The 21,763-nt window shown below is 41.3% G+C and overlaps 1 protein-coding gene across 2 annotated transcripts in view; it reads left to right on the forward strand.

Annotated features, from left to right (window-relative positions):
• PPP6R2 (protein phosphatase 6 regulatory subunit 2) overlaps positions 1-21,763 on the forward strand; it is a 150,322-nt gene that overhangs the window by 43,690 nt on the left and 84,869 nt on the right. For both annotated transcript variants that reach the window (XM_089676975.1, XM_089676976.1), the window contains exons 7-11: positions 1,468-1,580; positions 5,339-5,452; positions 5,748-5,877; positions 10,733-10,885; positions 15,881-16,081. In XM_089676975.1, coding sequence (XP_089533101.1) covers positions 1,468-1,580; positions 5,339-5,452; positions 5,748-5,877; positions 10,733-10,885; positions 15,881-16,081 — 711 coding nt within the window. The remainder of the gene's footprint in view (positions 1-1,467; positions 1,581-5,338; positions 5,453-5,747; positions 5,878-10,732; positions 10,886-15,880; positions 16,082-21,763) is intronic.

Consider the following 21,763-nt stretch of genomic DNA (forward strand, 5'->3'; position numbering starts at 1 on the left):
CTGATGGGGTGCTTGCAATAATCACCTTTTAGTTACATGGTATGCAATGTTGTTGCAGCTACTCAAGAAACGTTGGCAATTTTATATATTATAAATTCATCCCAGCTTCTGTCATTTTTACTAGATGCCTTGCTCTGCATGTAAACATGGAGGAAATGTGAATAAAAGTATTTGAGAAAAGGATTTTATTTTTTTTGTCAGGGATAAAAAAGTGTCAAAAAAAAAAAAATTAGGTGGGTGGATATGAAATACAGTATGCATTTTTATTTTCCACCAGAAGGCAGTTTATGTTCCTTTTTACATGTTTTCTGTATCTTTTTCATACCCGCTGAAAAGGTCTGTTTATAGTGCTCAGTAGTTGAAGGTGATATTTACGTACACTACTGAATAAGTTAGAGCAGTGACACATTCCCCTGCCCTTTCTGAAATAATTTGTTTCTGGAGAGAGGCATGATGTTTTCATAACCCATAGTGCTCAGGGAAAAGTTTGTCATGTAGCAAAAATTGTTTCTTTGTAACAACTTTGCGTGTGTGTTATGGTTGTGAAGGACACTGTGAGAGCAAGTTCTTACGGTGAAAGGGGTAAAAAATGCTAATTGTGGTGTAGGAAACCCGCATTCCATGTGTTTCCCCCACCGCATTCAGACCGCACTGAACTTGTGATCTACAATACATGTCAATACAATGCTAACGATGCCCCAAATGCAGTTTTCAAATGCAATTGCCTGCACCAGATCACATGGTACAGAAGTACCATGCTATCCAGTTGCAGTGCATTTTTTAAAGTAGTGCATGCACTCATTTTGTTCCTGTGCGATTCCTGGTGTGTACCAGCCCTCAGTTGGGGCTCATGTAAAAACAGTTACTGCTGAATTGGTATGTAGGAGGATGCTCTGGCACAGGTGTCCTGTCCTAGGGATAGACACTCTAACCAGACAGATGACTGCTGTATATGCCAGAAAACTGAAAAGGAAATTTTAGGAGAACATGTTCCACATACTTATTTGCACTAAAATGCAGCGGTAAAATGGAGCCTGCTTGATGTGTTTTGCCCTGAGATAATCAATAGCAGTGTGTGGCTCACACAAAAACAATATATATTCTTTAGCACAGATACATTTGGTCAGATGTGTATAGTTAGTGAAAAAATCTTGTTAATTCCCACCCCTCAATGCTGCTTTATCACTTTATAAAATCACAGAAATGTAATCCAGATTTAGCTAACTGGTTCTGAATAAATGGATGTGTTTCTTTTTCATAGTAGTTTTTCCATTTGAAGTTCAAAAGAATCTGGCCGTTTGTTTCTCAGGTTGAAGGTTTGTTGGTACAGTGCACAGCTAGCACAGAAAAAAAGAATACTGGATGTTCTTTGGCTTATAAATTCTTTGGCAACATTAGAGTTAGCCTTTTGGAGTAGCCCCATGCCTTTGTAGTGCACTCACATTTCTGTCCTCTTTCTCTTTTCAGAGGCAGTCTAATGCATCTCAGACTTTATGTGATCTCATCCGACTGAGCAGAGATCAATGCAATCAAATGCAGGAGATATTAGAAACTGATCCTTTGTTAGTAACTCTTGAATCGTGAGTATCGGACACTTTGTATCCGTTTTCAAACTGTGCTCTTCCACTTATTTGGTGCAAAATAATAACTAAAAGCATCCAAATACTTTTTTTTGCCATTGCTGTTAATATATTGTTCACCTTTCTATTTTTTTTTTTTAGGCCTTATGCACAAAGGCATTTGGCCCATATGCGACAAAACCTGGCATTTTCGGGTGCCCAAGAGGAACCTGATATCTAGGACAATCTAATAGGCTGTAATATGCAGCAGCTGGACACTGTATTGAACAGTTTAGACTCCCATGCATTCAGAGCTGTATGCCTGGACTGCAAACATTTTGCCCAGGAAGGGAGTGGCAATATGTGCAGGAGAGGAGTGTGGCGTGTGTGACGGGGTCAGTATATGTGGAAAAGTATAACATTGGACAGTATTTGATGATGGCCAACAGTATGCGCAGGAAAAGTGTGTGGAAGGTATGACAGCAGGCAGAGAAGGCCAGCAGGAGAGAAGTGCAAAAGGGTAAGGCCTCCTGTACACAGGATGTTTGGTCTCCTAGAAGCCTTTCTTCCTGGCAGCAGTGTTTTGGCAGAAAAAAAAAACTCCTGACGCGTGCACCAAGCGCTTGGATGTTTAATTTCACTGGCCATAATAATAATTTATTCTGGCCATTAAATTAGTTATCACTAAATGCACATAGTGTTAACACGCATTTACAGGCATCAAGTGTTTTGTTTTTTTTTCTGGAAAAATGCTGCTGCTTCAGGACACACTGGCAGCAGGGGTTTTTTTCCCCCCCAAACACCCCTGTCTCTAAACTCCTCTAAAAACCTATGTTTTCTCTGTAAACATATAGGCTAACATGCCGAGAAGTTTAGATGCAGAAAAAAAAACTGGCAGCTGTAGATGTTCATTAGGCCTAAGATTTCAGCCTGCATGTCCAGGAAAGGGATGTGGAGAGTATTATAGACACAATAATATGCAGGAGAGAAGGGAGAGGGTTTGACAACAGGTAGAGCAGTTAATTCTTTGACTCAAAAATAGTGGTTATTGATCTGTTCACTTATAGCAACAAAGTCACTAAAAAATTCAGTATGGTCATAGACTTGCAGGTGGCTGAGAAAGGCAGGGAAATGTGACCCATAATGCATTGGCACTGATTCCAAAAACTGAGTAATTATAAATTATCAGTATGAGGCTGAGCTCTTCACACAGAGGGTTTTACAGGTGGGAATAGAGGTCAAAATCACTGTTTAGAAACTGTATCCGCTAAAATTAGAGCAGGTAATTCTGGAACAGTGGAGGTGGCAGATAGTGTCTGTAGTGTGGCAGACTGTGCAGGTGGTGGGAAGAATATTGAAAAAGAACGCGAATGTGACCGTGAAAATGGGTAATGGAAGCTGAGAAAAAGACTCCAAAATTAAAGTAGGTTATTAGCAGAGGCTGTGTCTTAAAGTCCAGGAACAGTAGAAGTATTGCTGGGGACAAGGAAGATTGGTCAGGGAAATAGGATTGCATTGTAGCTGAGATTACTATTGGATCGGGGCAGTGGAGATGAGAATACTTGTCGTGTTACAGTGAATAAATGTGAGTGGTTATGGCATATCCTCTGGAGACAGTGCTGAAGTTAAAGAACATGCACTGGCCACTGAGGGATTATTAACCCCCTAGCAGCCAGTCCCCAGCACATGGTTAACGCACTGGTGAGTGAGTCACATCTGCGGTATACTATGAGTTGAGGGATTGGTGCACAAGCAGAACATAAGGTGCAGAGAGAATAAGCACATTTGGTACTAAATGCTGTGGGGTTAAATTACAGGAATTGAAAACTGGGTTCTGAGGGGTTCAGGTGCCTATGGTGAAGACTGAGTGCTGAGGAGATGGAACACCTAAACACATGGGCATAGGCCTGGGCAATGAGAAGTTGTAATCTATGTGGTTAGGAAACACAACTGAGGGGCTAATGTACATGGAGACTGAGGAAATATTGTGCATGGGCTGAGGACTGGACATTAAAGAGGTTGTAAAAGCTGAATGCATGAAGGTAAAAAACTTTCTGTGTGCAGCAGTGCTCCCAGCCCCCTCAATACTTGCTGGAGCCTTAGCGCAATCCAATGATGTGAATGACAGCCTCAGCTGTCCCGGGTCTCTGCCTCCTCATTGGCTGAGACCACAAGTGGGAGCCATTGGCTCCCACTGCTGTCAATCACAGCCAGTCAGCCAATGAGGTGAGAGGGGGCGGGGCTAAGCTTGAATGGACACATGGAGCCCCGAGTGCCCCCATAGCGAACTGCTTGCTGTGGGGTCACCCGACCGGGGGGAAGGGCCAGGAGCTTTGGCAGTGGACTTGACAGGCTGCTCTTTGCAAAACCACTGCACATAGTAGATAAGTGTAGACATGTTTGTTGTTTTCCAAAGAAAAAAAAATTAACCTTTAGAATCGCTTTATGGGGTTATCACATATGTGGTGAGGAATGGGTAATGAGGGAATAAAGAATTATTATTTTTTTTTTTTCATTATTCATTTCCCCATGGGACAGAGTACATGTAGTTCTTTACCCCATCTTTTTAGGTGCCCTATAAAGCTGGGTACATATTGGCCAGACAATGGCCAGTTCAGCAACGTACAGCTGGTCAGTACGTACAGCTGTCTGTCTGATAGAAGCCGGTTGACTGGCTGTTGTTAAAGGGACATGCTGGAAAAGGTCTGTGTACTGTAATTGAAATGTATTTGCTGTTGCTTAGAAGAGAAGGGGGCAGAGACCACGCAAAACATAGCTGCAGTTAGTTATGAACCACTATACTGTGCCTGGTACTTGTATGTACAGAAGGGAGGGATGCAGTCAAAAGATCAATGTGTGCGCTGGAAGTAGTATCTCACTGGAAAAACACCATTATATATGCTCGGGGTGGAATCTCACTTGTAAAACATCAAGAAGTAGGCTTATTCCCCCTTCCCCAATCACAATATAAAAGTAGTACTAGTGCCTTATTGGATATGGTGCCTTATTTCACTCATCTGTGAAACCCTTTTCTAATTGTGTAATAATTTTAGCTACAGCACAATCTGTTACTATTGACTGACTTGTTCTGTACATGCCCTACAGCACATACAATGTGGATAATTATTAAAATGAATATATAATGTATAATGAACAAAGATGACATATGCCCCTTTTGTTAATTGGGCGAAATCTGCTTTCCAGTGCTGTGTCTGCCAGACGTAGAAAGCAGGATACTTGGATCTGCTTGCCCTCAGTGAGAGGGAGGAGGATGACTGTTAACTGTACATTTGCAATGGTATAAGTCCATGCATATAGGCAGGGAAAAGGTCTTTCCTTGCCTATATGCAGGTTCAGCTTTTATAGTGTGTTCACTACATTAGTGAAGAGAAACATGTAAGCTATCTTCCAGGTTAGTACTGTCCTGTAAGCTAGGCTTAGTCTGCTATAACCCCTTTTGTTAGGCACAGATTTTGCACCACTGTCTATTTTCGTCTGAAATAGAAACTGGAATGTGTGGTGCTGGTAGACCTGAAAAGGTCTATTTGCTTTTTTTAATGTGGTGCACACTACTCATGCCAGTTTTCTTGCACCATTATAATGGCACATGAATCATTGTTAATTTCCCCATTTTTTTTTATATGGCAAGGATGTTAATTTCTCTGAAAGTTATGTGCTGTCCTTCAATATAGCTAAAGATCATATAAATGATGCAGTTCCCTGGATGATTTTTAAAAAACATTTTTTATAGTATTTAATCTTGGTTTGCCATTTTGCAGGCAGCAGTGCGTGGAGCAGCTTTTGCACAATATGTTTGATGGAGAGCAGACTGACAGCTGTGTTGTGAGCGGCACTCAGATCTTGCTGACTCTTCTGGAAACTAGAAGATCAAGGTATGTCATTGCTGCGATTCTGCTAGAAATGGCTGTGTGATAAATATAAAGGCTGAGTTGCTTCTGTTTATTACATAAGCTAGTCTCTTGACAAGCCTGCATCATATTTCTAACTTGGCATTCCATACACATCTTCTTCCATAAGTCTTTTAGCTGAAATTAAAACTTATTTGAGCTCATTATTCTATTTTGCCTAGAATAGATTGGCTCTTGGCTACGTTTGTGCTTTCTTACTTTTTCCTCCTCTCTTGATTTGTCACTGGTAGTGATTAATTACTTCTTTTGCTATCTGCAGTACGGATCCTCTCCTAGATGCACTTCCTCAGGGGTTTGAGAGACAAGGTCCTGCTGTGAGCAGTAGTATTCTTCAGGGTATAGAATCACGCCTGAAGGATTTTCACCACCTGCTTCAACATCCTCCAAAGGTGAATTTTTACTTGTTAACATTTTATCCTCTAGTCGAGAATTGCAAACAATGTTCATTATATATTCTGTTATAAGAATATTCAGTGTATCCTTCTATGCTGTGTACTTGCCTTAATCTAAAAGCACTAAGTGTGATTTCTCTCTGCTGCCATATTACTCTATCTGCATGAGACAGATTTTCCTGATATCAAAAGATAAAAAGGTGATGGATGAGGAGAGCCTGTGATTGACAACCACAGTTCTGCATGTTCTCAGTGTACTGTGTGAAGGGTGGTATGTCCCTTCCCTCCAGTCAGGGCTCGGAGCTGCTCTCACTAAGATCTGTACGGTGAGGCTTCAGATCCCCCGCTCTCTGGTTTTCAGAGCTGAGAGATCCTGTGTAAATTCTGTACTCTGAACTGATGTAGAGGAGAAAGTGCTACAGATAAACAGGTACAACGTATGCAGGAGGATTTGTCATCTCTGTGTATCATTTGATGCTATTTACTTCACTGGGTATATGTGAGGGTTTTCAGCCACTTTAAAAATAAAATTTACCTAATCATATGCACTAAATATTAGTTCCTGTGCTGATTTTTAGCATCAGCGCCTTGTCATATCCAGTGCATTGTTTTGTGTTTTCCCCAGCTGGTACAGATAACAATTAAGACACTTTCTTTGTTTGAACAGGGAGCAGTATCTTACAGCTGTGCTCAAAAGTTTGCATACCCTGACAGAAACCGTGAAATTTTGGCATTGATATTGAAAATGACTGCTCATGCCAAAAAGCTGTTTTATTTAACCACTTCAATACCAGGCACTTTTACCCCCTTCCTGCCCGGGCCAGTTTTCAGCTTTCAGCGCTGTCGCATTTTGAATGACTACTGCACGACCATGCAACACTGTACCCAAACAAGATTTTTAGCAGTTTGTTCACACAAATAGAACTTTCTTTTGGTGGTATTTGATCACCACTTGTTTTTTTTTCTTATCTTTTACCAAATAAACAAAAAGGAGAGAAAATTTGGAAAAAAACACATTTTCTTTGTGTCTGTTATAAAAAATTTTCAAATAAATGATTGTTCTTCATAAATTTAGGCCAAAATGTATTATGCTACATTTATTTGGTGAAAATAACCCCAATCAGTGCATATTATTTAGTCTGTAGGAACATTATAGAGTCCACAAACTATGGTATACAGGTATACCTCGGTTTACGAATTTAATTCATTCTGCGGGACTGTTCATATAGCGAAAAATTTGTAAACTGAAACGCCATTTCCCATAGGAATGCATTGAAAACCAATTAATCCGTTCCTGAGGTCAGAAAAAAGTAAACGCTACTAAAATACCGCATGAGTTTTTATCAAGTCATGTGGTAGTTTAGTAGTGACAACCATGTGTTAATGTTTCAGCTGTTAACGGAGTTCCCCACTGACAGCTGAATGTAAAAGAATTGCTGGCAATTCAAAAAAATAAACGGCGTGGGGTCCTCCCTCCCATCCATATCAAGCCCTTTGGCTCTGGTATGTATTTTGACGGGCACTCCCACGCCAAAATTTTAAAAACAATGGCATGGGGGCCCCCCCCCCCCAAAATCCATACCAGACCCATATCATGCAGCCCAGCAGGTCAGGAAAGGGGGGGGGGCGCGAGCAAGCGTACCCCCCTCCTCCTGAACCATTCCAGGCCACATGCCCTCAACATGGGGGGGCCCTTTTAGCAGGGGGTTCCCCCCCCACTCCAAAGCACCTTGTCCCCATGTTGATCGGGACAAGAGTCTCTGCCCCACAACCCTGGCCGGTGGTTGTGGGGGTCTGCGGGCAGGTGGCTTATCGGAATCTGGATGCCCCCTTTAACAAGATCCCGCCCCCCCAATGTGAATTAGTATGGGGTACATGGTCCCTATACTCATTCACAAAAAAGTGTAGTGTGAAAAAAGACAGGACACGGTCTTTGACAAGTCCTTTATTAACCTCCCTGGAGGTATTCCCGAGTGTAGCTTGGGGTAAAGTTTCAGAACCACAAGCGGTAACCCCAAGCTACACTCGGGAATATCTTGAAGGGTTGCTCTGGGATCTCTTCTTCACTTACCTTGTCCTTCGCTCCCGCGATGTCCCCCCTGCAGCGTCCCTGGCAATGTCCTCCGGCAGATGCCAGCATCTGTCTTCTGGGTTCCGTTCCCTGCGACGTCAGGACGTACGGGGGCTGGAACTGGCGGGAAATTTAAAAATGTCAAAAAGTGACATTCACTCAATACACTAAAATCACATAGTAAAACATTACTGTATCAAACCATTTCGCATACATTTTATCCCTAGTACTTTGTCCTGTGCCCTGCCTGCATTTTTACTGTTCTTTCTGCCTTGAAACTGAGAAATGTCCATGGCGTCCCAAAATCGTCCCTTTAGGTCAAAAGCGGGTTTAGACCAGCTAGAGAACAGTGATAGTAACAGATTTTGAACAGATTTAAGTGAGTTATTCCTAAAAATTATAGGCCTACAATAAAAAAACTACATATTTCCATGCAAAAAAAATGTACCGCTTTGAGCACAGAAATACTGACATAATCAGACCGCTAGGGAGGCTACAAGAAAAAGCTAAAAGAATGTCCCCCGCAGTAGATCCAATGTCAATCACGATGCCTGCTGCCACCCCGAAAAAAAGAATTAAAAAGGCTTAGCTTCCGAAGATGGCTTCCAGCCGTCTGCCTGCTCCGAGTGACCCCGCCCCAGGTGACATCATTGATGTCACATGCGTGATGTCCCCGGGTGGCCCCGCCCCTTACCTATTTAAGAACTGTCAAACCACCACTGGAGCAGGCCCCTGCCCCAAAGCACCCCCCCATGTTGAGGGCATGTGGCCTGCAATGGTTCAGGAGGGGGGGGGTGCTCGATCGTCGTGCCCCCCCCCCTTTCCTGACCTGCAGGGCTGCATGCTCCGATGAGGGGCTGGTATGGATTTTGGGGGGGGGGGACCCCATGCCATTTTTTTTTTTTTTAATTTATTTATTTATTTATTTTTGGCGTGGGAGTTACCCTATAAAAATCCATACCAGTCCCGAAGGGACTTCATAGCTCAGAGATTCAGCTGTCACTTTCCCCCCAGCTAAAAGAGAGTTTCTTTTTAGTTTATTTCCCCAAGTTAAAAGAAAAAATGATTTCTTTTAGTTTCTTAAAAGAAGCAAAGCTTCCTTTAGCTCCAGGGAAAGTGACCGCTCTGTGAGCTATAGTGAAGAAAAAAAAAGCCGATAATTGCATTTAAAAATTGGCACTGACATACACTTCGTATTGCGAATTTTTTTTTTAAAAATCAGTAAACCGAGGCATTATTTTCAAAGGATTTTCATTCGTAAACCAAAATTACGTTAACAGAGGCGTTTGTAAACCGAGGTACACCTGTATATCTGAAAATCAATCAATCCTCCTGTACTGATGGCCGATCTCATTTCTCGAGGCTCAAAAATGCCAGGAGGCACAGATTTCCCCCAAACTAAAGTGGACAGTCTAAGTTATTTAGTAAGAGGCATGGTGGGTGTTTTTTTTTTAAGTTGTAATTTTTTGTCATAAATTTTTGGAAAATTACATTTTTTTACACATACTGTCACCAGTGCAGTACAGCGTCATCATATAACTGATGTAGCGGTGATCAGAAACACTGGTGACGGTACAAAAAAAAAAAAAAAATTTTTTCTTTTTTTAAATTGTTTTTCCTTTTTTTTTTAAATGATTTTTTTTTTATAATACACTGGCAGAGTAATATGTTACCATAGTAACTTTGTAATACTCTGGGGAAGTGATCAGTATTATTTATTTTAACACCGTCACCAGTGCTGTACAGCGTCGTCATATAACTGTTGTTGCTGTGATCAGAGACACTGACTGGTGACAACACAAAAAAAAAAATTTTTTTTCTAATTTTTTTAAATTATTTTTTTATTTAATGATTTTTATAATACACTGTGACTAGAGTAATATAAACTTACCATAGTAACATTGTACTACTCTGGAGAAGTGATTACTATTATTGTTGTTTTTTTACACTTTGCTTATAGCAATTAATTTTGTTGCTATAAACAAGCATTTTACTGAATGAAATAGATTCGTTCAGTTTGTTTTGATTAGCTGTGATTGGCCACATCTAATCAAATGACACAGATGGGTGTGATTGGCCCAGTCTGTACCATGTGATCACTGTGACCAATCACAGCTAGCAACACAATTGTATACCATGGATGGCATGAAAGGAAGCCATCCGTTATTTACAATTGTCATGTGACCTGCTGTGATTGGTCACAGCGGTTACATAGTACTGGCAATGGGCCACTATTCATATCAGTCATTGGCTGATCACAAAGCCAAGTTGGCTCTCCAATGGTTACATCATAAAAAGTTGAAGGTTCTGGAGTGACCATCACAGTCTCCGGACCTTAATATCATCGAGCCACTCTGGGGAGATCTGAAACATGTGGTTCATGCAAGACAAACAAAGACTTTGCATGACCTGTAGGCATTTTGCCAAGACAAATAGGCAGCTGTACCACAAAAATTTGGGGCCTCGTAGACAACTATTACAAAAGACTGCATGCTGTCATTGATGCTAAAGGGTGCAATACACAGTATAAAGAGCGAAGGGTATGCATACTTTTGAACAGGAGTCATTTAATTTGTTTACTTGTTGTCATGTTTTGTGTTATGATTTTGCCTGCTCACACATATTTTCTTTAAAAATGGTACATATGGTATGTAATTCTCTAGGGGTAGGCAAACGTTTGAGCACAACTGTATTTATGATTGACAGCCAGATTTACCATCCATGGTACTGATAAATCAATCACAATGATTGCATTAGCTGTTCTATAATTTTGTATTACAGAAAGAATCAATCTTGACCACTATTGGTATCTTGGAAGAACCTTTAGGCAATGCCCGGCTCCACACTACACGCCTCATAGCTGCCTTGTTGCATGCCAATACTCCTAGTGTTAACCAAGAGCTCTGTCGGCTTGGCACCATGGATCTCTTACTTGTAAGTATTTCATATAAGAGGACAAGATTAACTGCAACATCAGAAGATTACCATGTTTTCTGCTGCTTTTTCCATGTTTATTTTAAATGGTTTCATATCTGTATAGTGTTCAACAACCATTAGTTGTGAGTTATAGCAAGCAAAAATTGTTTAGATCATTTTTATGGACTTCACTTATTATTGACCATTTTTTTTAAGTATTTAAAGTTTTATTTGCGCTCAGAAAGGAACCCTTCTTCCTTTTCTGTCCTCTACACTGCCACTCCATACCCCTAAGCTTCCTTGTAGCTAAACAGTAGCTGTTACAGCTGGTTATATGATATGGTTTGCATCAGTCCTTCCCTTTTTATTCTGGGCTGGGTACATTTCCTATAGAGTGTCTTTTGGCTGGATTATAACGAATCTAATATAACTAGCAGGTTTTTTCTTTTGGTAAATCTAAAGCTCCAGATCCCAGTTCAACTCAAGATCTCTTAGAGGGTAATCTAGAAGTAAAGTGCTATTACCAGTTTATCTGGAAATAGTTTTGTAATGATTAAGTGTAATGTACATGTAAATACCTTCCTTTTCTCTCACCCTATACTGAGTGAAGTAGTCAAGAGTATACAACACACAGTACGGCATACATAGCAGCACAATCAGGAGTATATAAGGTACAGTATAGGGCTCAAAGTGGAGCGGTCAGGTGTATGTAACAGGCAGCACATTATAGAGAATCTTACATTCAAGAGTGAGTAGTATGCAGAGTGGCAGGGCTAGAAATATGTAATGTACAGTATAGAAAGTGAAACATTACAATTTGTGTATCATGGACACCCTAGCTCAGGAATGACTTGTATGGTGCACAGTGCACCATACAAAAGTGGTATGACTTCCCCCTCTCCACTTTTCTCTTTTTTTGATTTAATGATAAGGTGTCCTCCAGCTTAGGCTGTCTTTTTACATAATTGGTCTCTTCCCCTTTTATTTTCCACTGGAGACGCTCTGCTGCTATTTACACATCTGTTCCTACTTGACTACTTTGTGTTTTTAGCCCTCATTTCTATACAGCAGCCTTCAGTTTGTGAGGCTGTTCTTTGTTGTTTTATCATGCATATTTTTTAGTGTACCTTCTTTGGCTATATCTCTAAAGGCCTCATTCAGCTGATGTCTACATTTTTATTCTGAATGTTTGATATGGCCTCTGTTGGCTTTTTTTGTATGTACAACTTGCTTACAGCCAATAAAATCTTTGTTAGAAAAAGCCCAAGTCTCCTACTCCATGGCTTCTACCTCCGCTCAAAGAAAGGGACCTTTCCGTTCTCCTCAAATGTCAACATTCAAACTGAGGCTTACCACTTCCTTTTAATTTCAAGCCCACTTCTATCCTAGAAGCCTTCCTCAAAACAAAGGCTGTCCCCACTTTTTGCAGTGGGGGGGACATCTGTTGGCCTCTGTGTCTGTCTGGATCTGAGTTTTTTACCTGGCAAACTGTCAGCTTCAGACCAAAGACAAGCAGATTTGATGACCACCTAGCGCTAACTTCAGCCACAAGAAGTGGTTGCACCAGTTCCTACAGAAGAATGGTTTTGAGATTTCTACTCAAATTTATTTATAGTCCCAAATCCAAATGGAGGCCACCCGGCTACTGTCTCCTTCTCCCCCACATAGTCTTCAGTACCCATCAGCTTGCAGAGGAACAGGAAGAGGAGGCGTGCACTCCAAGCCTCACTCTGGCTCCACAGGTTCTCCTGGCCACATGACTGGAAGTAGGCAGAGCCAGGAACACAGCATGACCCGCAAGAAGTCTCAGGGACACCAGGGAGAGAGGAAGACAGCAGGAGGGTGCCTGAGAGTGGTCAGCTGACATTCCAGGATGGCACACCTGGCTTTTGCAGCAGAGACCAGGCCGAACCACCTCATGGAGAAGGAGGAAGGGATGGCAGCACCAGTGACTGCGGGCAAGTCCAAGACGGGACTCAGTGCCTTTCTTGAGGGGGAGTGCTAGGAGGATAGAGGGGGCCCACATGGACCATGTCGGGTCAGCCTGGTCAGACCGGGTGGGTACCCCAATCCCCCCCCCCTAATTAACTATATGATCAATCCTGGCAGACCAAGGGGGATAGGAAGAGAGAGACTAGCAATTGGTGTTCCTCTTTTCTCTTTCAAAATTCCCGAGTGGAATCCAGGAGGCCCCTGACAGATGGCCTTGCCTTCTGTACCCGTGGGCTCTAGCTCCTCTAGGAAATGTGGTTATTGTGGGGAGAAGCTAGCTAGGTTTCATCATAAACCATTTTGCTATACAGTGGATATAAAAAGTCTATACACCCCTGTGAAAATGTCTGGTTTCTCTGATGTAAAAAAATGAGACAAAGATAAATAATTTCAGATTTTTTTCCACCTTTTTAATGTGACCTATAAACTGTACACCTCAATTGAAAAACAAACTGAAATCTTTTAGGGGGGGAGGAGTAAACATAAAAAAACTAAAATAATGTGGTTGCATAAGTGTGCACACCCTCTTTACAACTGGGGATGTAGCTGTGTTCAGAATTAAGCAATCGCATTCAAAATCATGTTAAATAGGAGTCAGTACACACCTGCCATCATTTAAAGTGCCTCTAATTAACTCCAAATAAAATTCAGTTGTACTAGTAGGTCTTTCCTGACATTTTCTTAGTTGCATCCTACAGCAAAAGCCATGGTCTGCAGAGAGCTTCCAAAGCATCAGAGGGATCTCATTGTTAAAAGGTATGAGTCAGGAGAAGGGTACAAAAGAATTTCCAAGGCATTAGATATACCGTGGAACACAGTGAAAAGACAGTCATCATCAAGTGGAGAAAATATGGCGCAACAGTGACATTACCAAGAACTCGACGTCCCTCCAAAATTGATGAAAAGACTAGAAGAAAACTGGTCTGGGAGGCTGCCAAGAGGCCTACAGCAACATTAAAGGAGCTGAAGGAATATCTGGCAAGTACTGTGCTATGTACTATGTGGTACATGTGACAGCAATTTCCCATATTCTTCATATGTCTGGGCTATGGGATAGAGTGGCAAGACCGAAACCTTTTCTTACGAAGAAAAATGTCCAAGCCCGGCTAAATTTTGCAAAAACACATTTCCTAGAAGTCTCCCAGAAGCATGTGGGGAAATGTGTTATGGTCTGATGAAACCAAGGTTCAGCTGTTTGGCCTTAATTGCAAAGGATATGTTTGGCGCAAAGACAACACTGCACATCACCAAACGAACACCATACCAACAGTGAAGCATGGTGATGGAAGCATCATGCTTAGGGGCTGTTTTTCTTCAGCTAGAAGTGGGGCCTTAGGTAAGGTAGAGGGAATTATGAACAGTTCCAAATACCAGTAAATATTGGCACATAACCTTCAGGCTTCAGCTAGAAAGTTGAACATGAAGAGGAACTTCATCTTTCAGCATGACAATGACCCAAAGCATACATCCAAATCAACAAAGGAATGGCTTCCCCAGAAGAAGATTAACGTTTTGGAATGGCCCAACCAGAGCCCAGACCTGAATCCGATCAAAAATCTGTGAGGTGATCTGAAGAGGACTGTGCACAGGAGATGCCCTCTCAATCTGAGAGATTTGGAGTGTTATTGCAAGGAAGAGTGGGCAAATATTGCCAAGTCAAGATGTGCTATGCCGATAGACTCATACCCAAAAAGACTGAGTGCTGGAATACAATCAAAAGGTTCTTCAACAAAGTATTAGTTTAAGGGTGTGCACACTTCTGCAACCATATTATTTTAGTTTTTTATTTTTACTTCCCTTCACCTCAGTAACTGCCTTAAACAGCTTGGCTGTTGAAACCAAAGCCTAAAGGATATGGGTATCTCTGATTCGGTCATTCCTAACTTACTCCAAGCAAGGAAATCCAACTGCTGCAAGATTGACCATCACTCAGGGAAGGCCTACTTTGTCTGTTGGGAAGACAAAGCTTAACCATAGGCAATCTCTTGTCTCTCAGGGAATCTTGTAGCCTTTCTTCAGTCTTCACCAGCTTCTGACTATGACTACCCCCAAGGGACAAGTTTCTGCATTACCCATCCACTTCCAGAAACCGCTTGCCCCATATCGGGACTTATCTACAGGAAGTTGCCCTATCATTACCTGGCGCTCTCTGCGCTTCAGAGACACCCCCCCCCCCCCTTTTGAGCGAATTAGAGATATTATGTTGGTATTTCTGAGCTAGCAGCTCCATCTTGTCCTGAGTCCTTTTTTTTTGGTTTGCACTAGTACAAAATGATTTTTAAGACTAAACCTTCTTGTTTACCTAGCGTAGAAACCTTTTAGTACTACCAGCGTTGGTCCGGTCTGTTTTTAACCCCTCTGTGCAGGGTTGGCTACCTGCCCACATACTATAAGTACTGAGAACACAATAGGGGAAGGGTAACAAACATTTGTGCTTGGGATGATGGGTTTTGTGCTAGTAGAGTGGAGTAGGAACAGAATTTGTGCCAGCAGGGTTGATTTGTTGGGGAGAAGATCTACAACCTACAGACCATTGAACTCTGCTTCAAACTACATTTTAGGGCTTGTTCACAACACGTGTGCACTTCCCATTGCAGATACGTGAGGGTGCCATTAATTTTTAATGGCACCCCCCACACATCTAGCAAATGCTTTTGCTCCCTCTAAAACACATGGTTCCATGTGTCTTTGGTGTGGCTTACAAACAAAAAATCATGGCAGTACCATTTTTGCATGTTTAATGTGCATAGAGCAGCCCATTGAACAAGCCTGCGCAATCTAAAAAAAAAAATTTTTTTTTTTTATATACATGTTCTTATGTGATGTGTTTTTTCAATGCAGTGGCATGAATGAGCCCTCAGACTGGTGTACCCCAATATTGGGCGCAATTTTAAAGGGTGCCTTAACTGAAAAAATGTTAAGTAACACTGGGTTTAGACTGTCCTGCAGGAACATATTTGTACTTTAAGAATTGCATGCAACATGTTTATCTAAATTCTATTAATTTCTTTTCAAAAACAGGACCTGTTTTTCCGGTACACTTGGAATAATTTTCTACATGTCCAGGTTGAGTTGTGTATAGCAGCAATCCTCTCCCATTCTCTGCAAGAGGGAAGAAATGCTTCCATTGTAGAAGAGAGAAAAACGGAGGAGCCACTTAATGGCAATACAGAAGAGTGTGAGAAATCAGTACCCGAGCAAGAGGATCTCATGATTACACATGTAAATCTATTTTTGGAATACTGCAATGTCCTTATTTCTTATGTCTTAGCCGTGTCAAAATCCACTGAAATTTTTAAGAATCATGAATTTGGTTCTGTATGTACAATAGTCCCTGTACAACTTAAAAAATATACTTAACATTTAAAAAGAAACTAGAATTCCACTGTAGAAACAGCAAGCGGGCATGCAATGTTTCTTCTGCAATTAAATGCCGCTACTTGCCTGCTCGCTGTCTTCTCCGGCACTGTAAACTGAGCTGTGCATGCGCAGCTCAGTTTACAGCGCTGTGACGGTCTCTGTTTGAGATGACTGGATCCTGTGCATGCGCCAGAGTGTCCTCATCTCTTGCTAGCCAATGAAGAGGCCCGAAGACCAGCACTCTGAAGATGATGTTGATGCTGGTGAGATACCATTGTGTAGGTGGGTATTTACCCTTTTAGTTCCGCTTTAAACTGAATAAAGGAGTTACTCTGAATAAGTGGACATTTATACTTTGGTGCAAAGTCCTTTTGAAAGGTGGATTATCTTGTTTAAAGATGTATTCCATATGTGGCAGTTTTTACATAGTTACATTGATCCAGCTGACTGTAGTACACACTACTACTTCTGTGATCTATGCTAGCGGCTGCCTTGATTCGTTGTGAACACAGGAGGTTGCTTGCGTTGCACGCTAGCCATTCAAGGAACATTATGCTTTTTCTCAATGAAAGTGTTCTGTGAATGGATGAGATAGAGAGGCAGGACGGTGACGTCACAATCTCCACCTTGTCTAATCAAAGCACATGTTGCATTCATTGAGAAAATGCAAAGTGTTCTCTGAATGGTGCCCATCCTAAGTGGATGACTTCCTGTGTTCAGTAGGCAGAAGAGCAGCCGCTTGGCACAGATCTGGAAGCCAGTGTTAATATTGTCAACTAAAGTACGACTAAAGCTAAAATAATTCAGATGAGTAAAATATGACTAAAACTAAAATGGCATTTTGGTCAAAAGACTATGACTAAAACTAAATCAAAATTTGGCATCAAATTAACACTGCACTACCACACAAGTAAAAGTAGGGGGCATCTTCTAAGTTGCTGAAAGAAAAAAAAATTAAGAAAAAGGCGCTTTATAAAAAAAAAAATATATACCGGTATATGTAATCTTGGTAATATATTCAGGTAATATGTGCAATTGCATTTACAGCTGTGTCTGTAGTGCATGTTCAAATCTTAATACCATACATAATGTTATTAGATTATTACACCAGGAGTATATGAGTTTATCAGTGCTGGAGAAATTTTTAAATGTGTTATAATTTACCTAAACCCATTAGATTATAGTCGACTAAAATTGTACAGGAGATTTTAGTCGACTAAAATACGACTAAAACTAAAACAATTCAGATGACTAAAATACGATTAAGAGCTGATTCACACGTGTGGTGCGGACGTAAGCTCAGGTTTCACAGCTAACTGACACAATAGTTGTTCAGCTGTTCAGGTCAGGTTTACATCAGGTCAGGACAGGTTCATGTCAGGAATTTATCCTGTTCACATATGTGCGGTTTAAAAATGGTTCCCACAGAAGTCAATAGCCTGTAATCCAAACCTGAACCGGACCACACTGCTCAGAAATCAGACATCACTCTTTTTCAATCCGCACTGCCAATGCGCCGGATATATGTGAACAGGCACCATAGGAAGCAATGTTATTTCATGTCATGCAGATTGGATGCGGTTCAAACCACATCCAATCTGCATATATGTGAACTGACACTACAACTAAAATGGCATTTTAGTCAAAAGACTAGGACTAAAACGAAATTGAAATTTGATGTAAAAATTAACACTGCTGGAAGCTAGTGGCAATCACTGTAGTAATGGTTCCTGCTACTGTGATTTCCAAATGGATCCCATAGCTTATGGCACACAAATACTTACATGGGTCCAAGCTAAAACAACATAACTTTGTAAAAATTACAATACCAGGAATTCAGTTTTATGCAAATATTCACCTACCCTACAGCACATGGTAAAATAGGAGGCTAAGCTTTTGATATAGGGGATTCTGTTCTGCCAAAATGGCTTTTCTTCTCCCTACCTGTCACCCAGTATGGTTGTCCAGCCAGTCAGCACTTTTTTTTTTTTTTTTTTTACATTTTTGAAATGTGAAACGGTATTGGTTGCTTTAGTTCACTGTACACAAGTACAGATTACACTGCCTTAATAAATTATCATGTGAGTCATTAAGGTACACCTGTGCTAAAATAAGCCCTCACTGACATTTTTAACTGCTGACACTGCAGAAATTCCTTTTTAAGGTTAAAAACAGAGGCCCTTAAGTTGTGACTTTTTATCAACTTATTTTTTTCTAGCAGCTGAAATTGACGACCTGCAATCTCTCTAATTTTAAAATGTTATTAAACCCTATAAAAAAAATAACTAAAGGCTATCAGGGAGGGAAATCAGACTTTACTGGTACGGATGAGACAACACTTTAAACAAAATATTATTACATACATCAGCACTACTACTACTTTTAAAATCTAAAATGTATCAACATGACCCTACAGATAGCATCAGAGTGATCTTACTACTATCATTACTCCTCATCACTAACAAAAAAAAGCTGCTAGTTATCACCCACAATCTAGGCCGGTTAAATTGGCTTATGGAATGGTTAATGTGTGGCCTTGTGGTAATGGATTGTCATAAGTCAACACGTTTCTCAGACAGCTTCTTCAGAACTATTTTGAGGATTAAGTGAGGAAGTAGCAACTTTTACTAAATATAAATAAGAATTACAATACAATATTTCTTATCACATGCAAGGTAAGATATAAATTGCACAGTCATCTGAAATGGATATGGACACATTAATACATGCAAAATGTCCACACCTATAAACTGTGGCTGTAGCGACCTAGACTGGAGTCAACCCTGGGGGCAGACACTGGGACAAAAGGGTTGGATCGAAGAGAACTATCATAAAACTATCATAAAAAGACACTAGGCCCCTGTGTATATGGTGTATATAAATGTGGCATTTATATCCTATCCTGTAGAACTGTCTAAATCTACGTCCACAACTTTTCAAAATTCTCAAATATATAGTGAGCTTTGGGATCTCTATATGGAGGTCAAGGCCTAGTAATACATAAAGCTGATAAGCTTACTGTACCGCACCCATCATTAATCTATATGCTCAACAACATAGGTCAACACCCTAATAAATATAAATACTTATGGGTAATTGTTGATTCCTCTATTGCCCTTAAGCCAAAACAAGAATTCAAACTGATAAGATGTCATGTAATGGCCATAAATTAATACACGTGTAATAATACAAAAGGCCCACTAGATGGCAACCAGAAATCTGCGCTTCTATAACCCCATGTTTTACACCAGTATTAATGACAAACTTAGATGGAAGAGACATCTCCCATGTGGGTTAAAGCTGGATAACAAGTAGAGGAAAATCAGTCAAGTAGAGAGATCAAAAGGCTCAAAAAATACTGTGATGTTCCCTTGCAATAAAGCCTATGTTGTGCTCACCTCCTGTTGTAAACAGAATGCCGACTATGCCACCATAGGATCTCCCCATGGTACAGACACCATCTGCCTCTCAGCCTCTTCCTTATATGTCCCCACCTCCCATGGATGCCTGAGCAGTCACAAAAGCGTGCCGGATGATGACATCATCGGGTGGTGCGGATGCGACTGCTGTGCATGTGCAAGATGGCACCACCCCAGATTCACAGCCATGTGAGGGCAGCCTGCCCCAATCCCACAGGAGGAGCCACAAGTAGCAACCAATTGGGAGGGATGGAATTTGCAGAAGCAAAGCGCTCCTCCCAACAGGCTTCAGGCATTCACGCCAGTAGGTAGAATGGAAAGATATTGACCTGGATAGGTCAATGCCCAAGTGTCCGCCCTCCTTAAGCAAGCACCCACATCCAGCGCCACAGCTTGCAAAAATAGTGCAATTATTGATTCAACATGTAAAATTTAAACATGTATATAGAGTTAGTGCGTGTAATATAGACTCATATTGCAAAGTAGCTGGCATGTAGTGGATCAATATACAGGGGGTAATATACGTTTTGAACACGTCACCATTTTCTCAGCAAATCTATTTCTAAAGGTGCTATTGACATGAAATTTTCACCACATCTCTGTAACAACCCATGCAATCTGTGCATACAAAGAAACCAAAACCGATATGTTCAGATATTAAGTTATGTGTAATAAAATGGAATGACACAGGGAAAAATTATTGAACACGCTAACTGAAATTTATTTAATTCTTCGTACAAGATCCTTTGTTGGTAATGACAGCTTAAAACACCTCTTAGATGGAGAAACTGGTCACACACGTTACTCAGGTGTGATTTTTGCCCATTCTTCCACACATACAGTCTTCAAGTCTTTAACCCCTTCCCGCCGATGCCTCCCGGCCCTTTAAGAGATTCAGACGCCGGGAGGCGGGGCGGTTGGGGCGTGGCTTAGGAATCATGTGACCGCCGTGATGACGCGTCACGGCAGTCACATGATCGGGAAAGGTCCCGTTCGAAAGAGCGGACCGGGACCTTTCCGTGAGTACCACACGTGTGCTGGGAGCGCGCAGGGCGCGCGCTCTCAGCACATATGTATTTAGTTACATGGACGCAAATGTGCGGCCGCTCGGCGTCTAGGCCCAGACGCCGGGAGGCCGCACGTTTGTGTGCGGCCAGCGCAAAGGGGTTAAGGTTATGTGGACCTCTTCAATGAACTCTGATCTTTAGCTCTCTCCATAGATATTCTATTGGATTCAAGTCAGGTGATTGGCTGGGCCATTGCAGCAGCTTTATTTTCTTTCTCTGAGCCCCGTTGAGAGTTTTCCTTGACTTTGTGTTTGGTATCATTGTCTTGATGAAATGTTCACCCTCGTTTCATCTTCATCATCCTGGTAGATGGCAGTATATTTTCATCAAATATGTCTTCGTACATTTTTTTTCTATCATCCTTTCCTCAATGATATGAAGTTTGCCAGTACTGTATGCTGAAAAACAGCCCCACACCATGTGTTATTTGACCAACAAACATGGTGTGTATTATGGCATCCAAGGAGTTCAATTTTGGTCTTATCTGACCAGACTATATTCTCGCAGTATTTCACAGGCTTGTCTAAATGTTGTGCGGCAAACTTTTAATGAGCTTCAACATGCTTTTCCTTGAGCAGTGGAGTCTTGCTTGGTGAGTGTGCATACAGGCCATGGCGGTTGAGTGCATTACTTATTTTCTTTGAAACAATTGTACCTGCTAATTCCTGGTCTTTCTGAAGCTCTCCATAAGTTGACTTTGGCTCTTGGACAACTCTTCTGTTAATTCTTTTCACTCCTCTGTCAGAAATCCTGCAAGGAGCACCTGGTCTTGGCTGGGTTTATGGTGCAATGATGTTCTTTCCACTTCCAGATTATGGGCCCAACAGTGTTCACTGGACAATTCAAAAGTTTAGAAATCCTTCTGTAACCAATGCCGTCAGTATGTTTTGCAACAAGGTCTTGAGAGAGCTCTTTGCTTTTATCCATCGTGAGATGTTTCTTGTGTGACACCTTTGTAATGAGACACGTTTTTATATGGCCATCGGTTGAGACTGAACCAGCTGATATTATTTTCTAATAATTGATAGATTTCAGCTGGCGTCTTGGCTTTCCATGCC

This window comes from Staurois parvus, unplaced genomic scaffold (genome assembly GCF_062004578.1).
Source record: "Staurois parvus isolate SC_StPar_1 unplaced genomic scaffold, SC_StPar_1.0 ptg000175l, whole genome shotgun sequence".
Lineage (NCBI taxonomy): Eukaryota > Metazoa > Chordata > Amphibia > Anura > Ranidae > Staurois > Staurois parvus.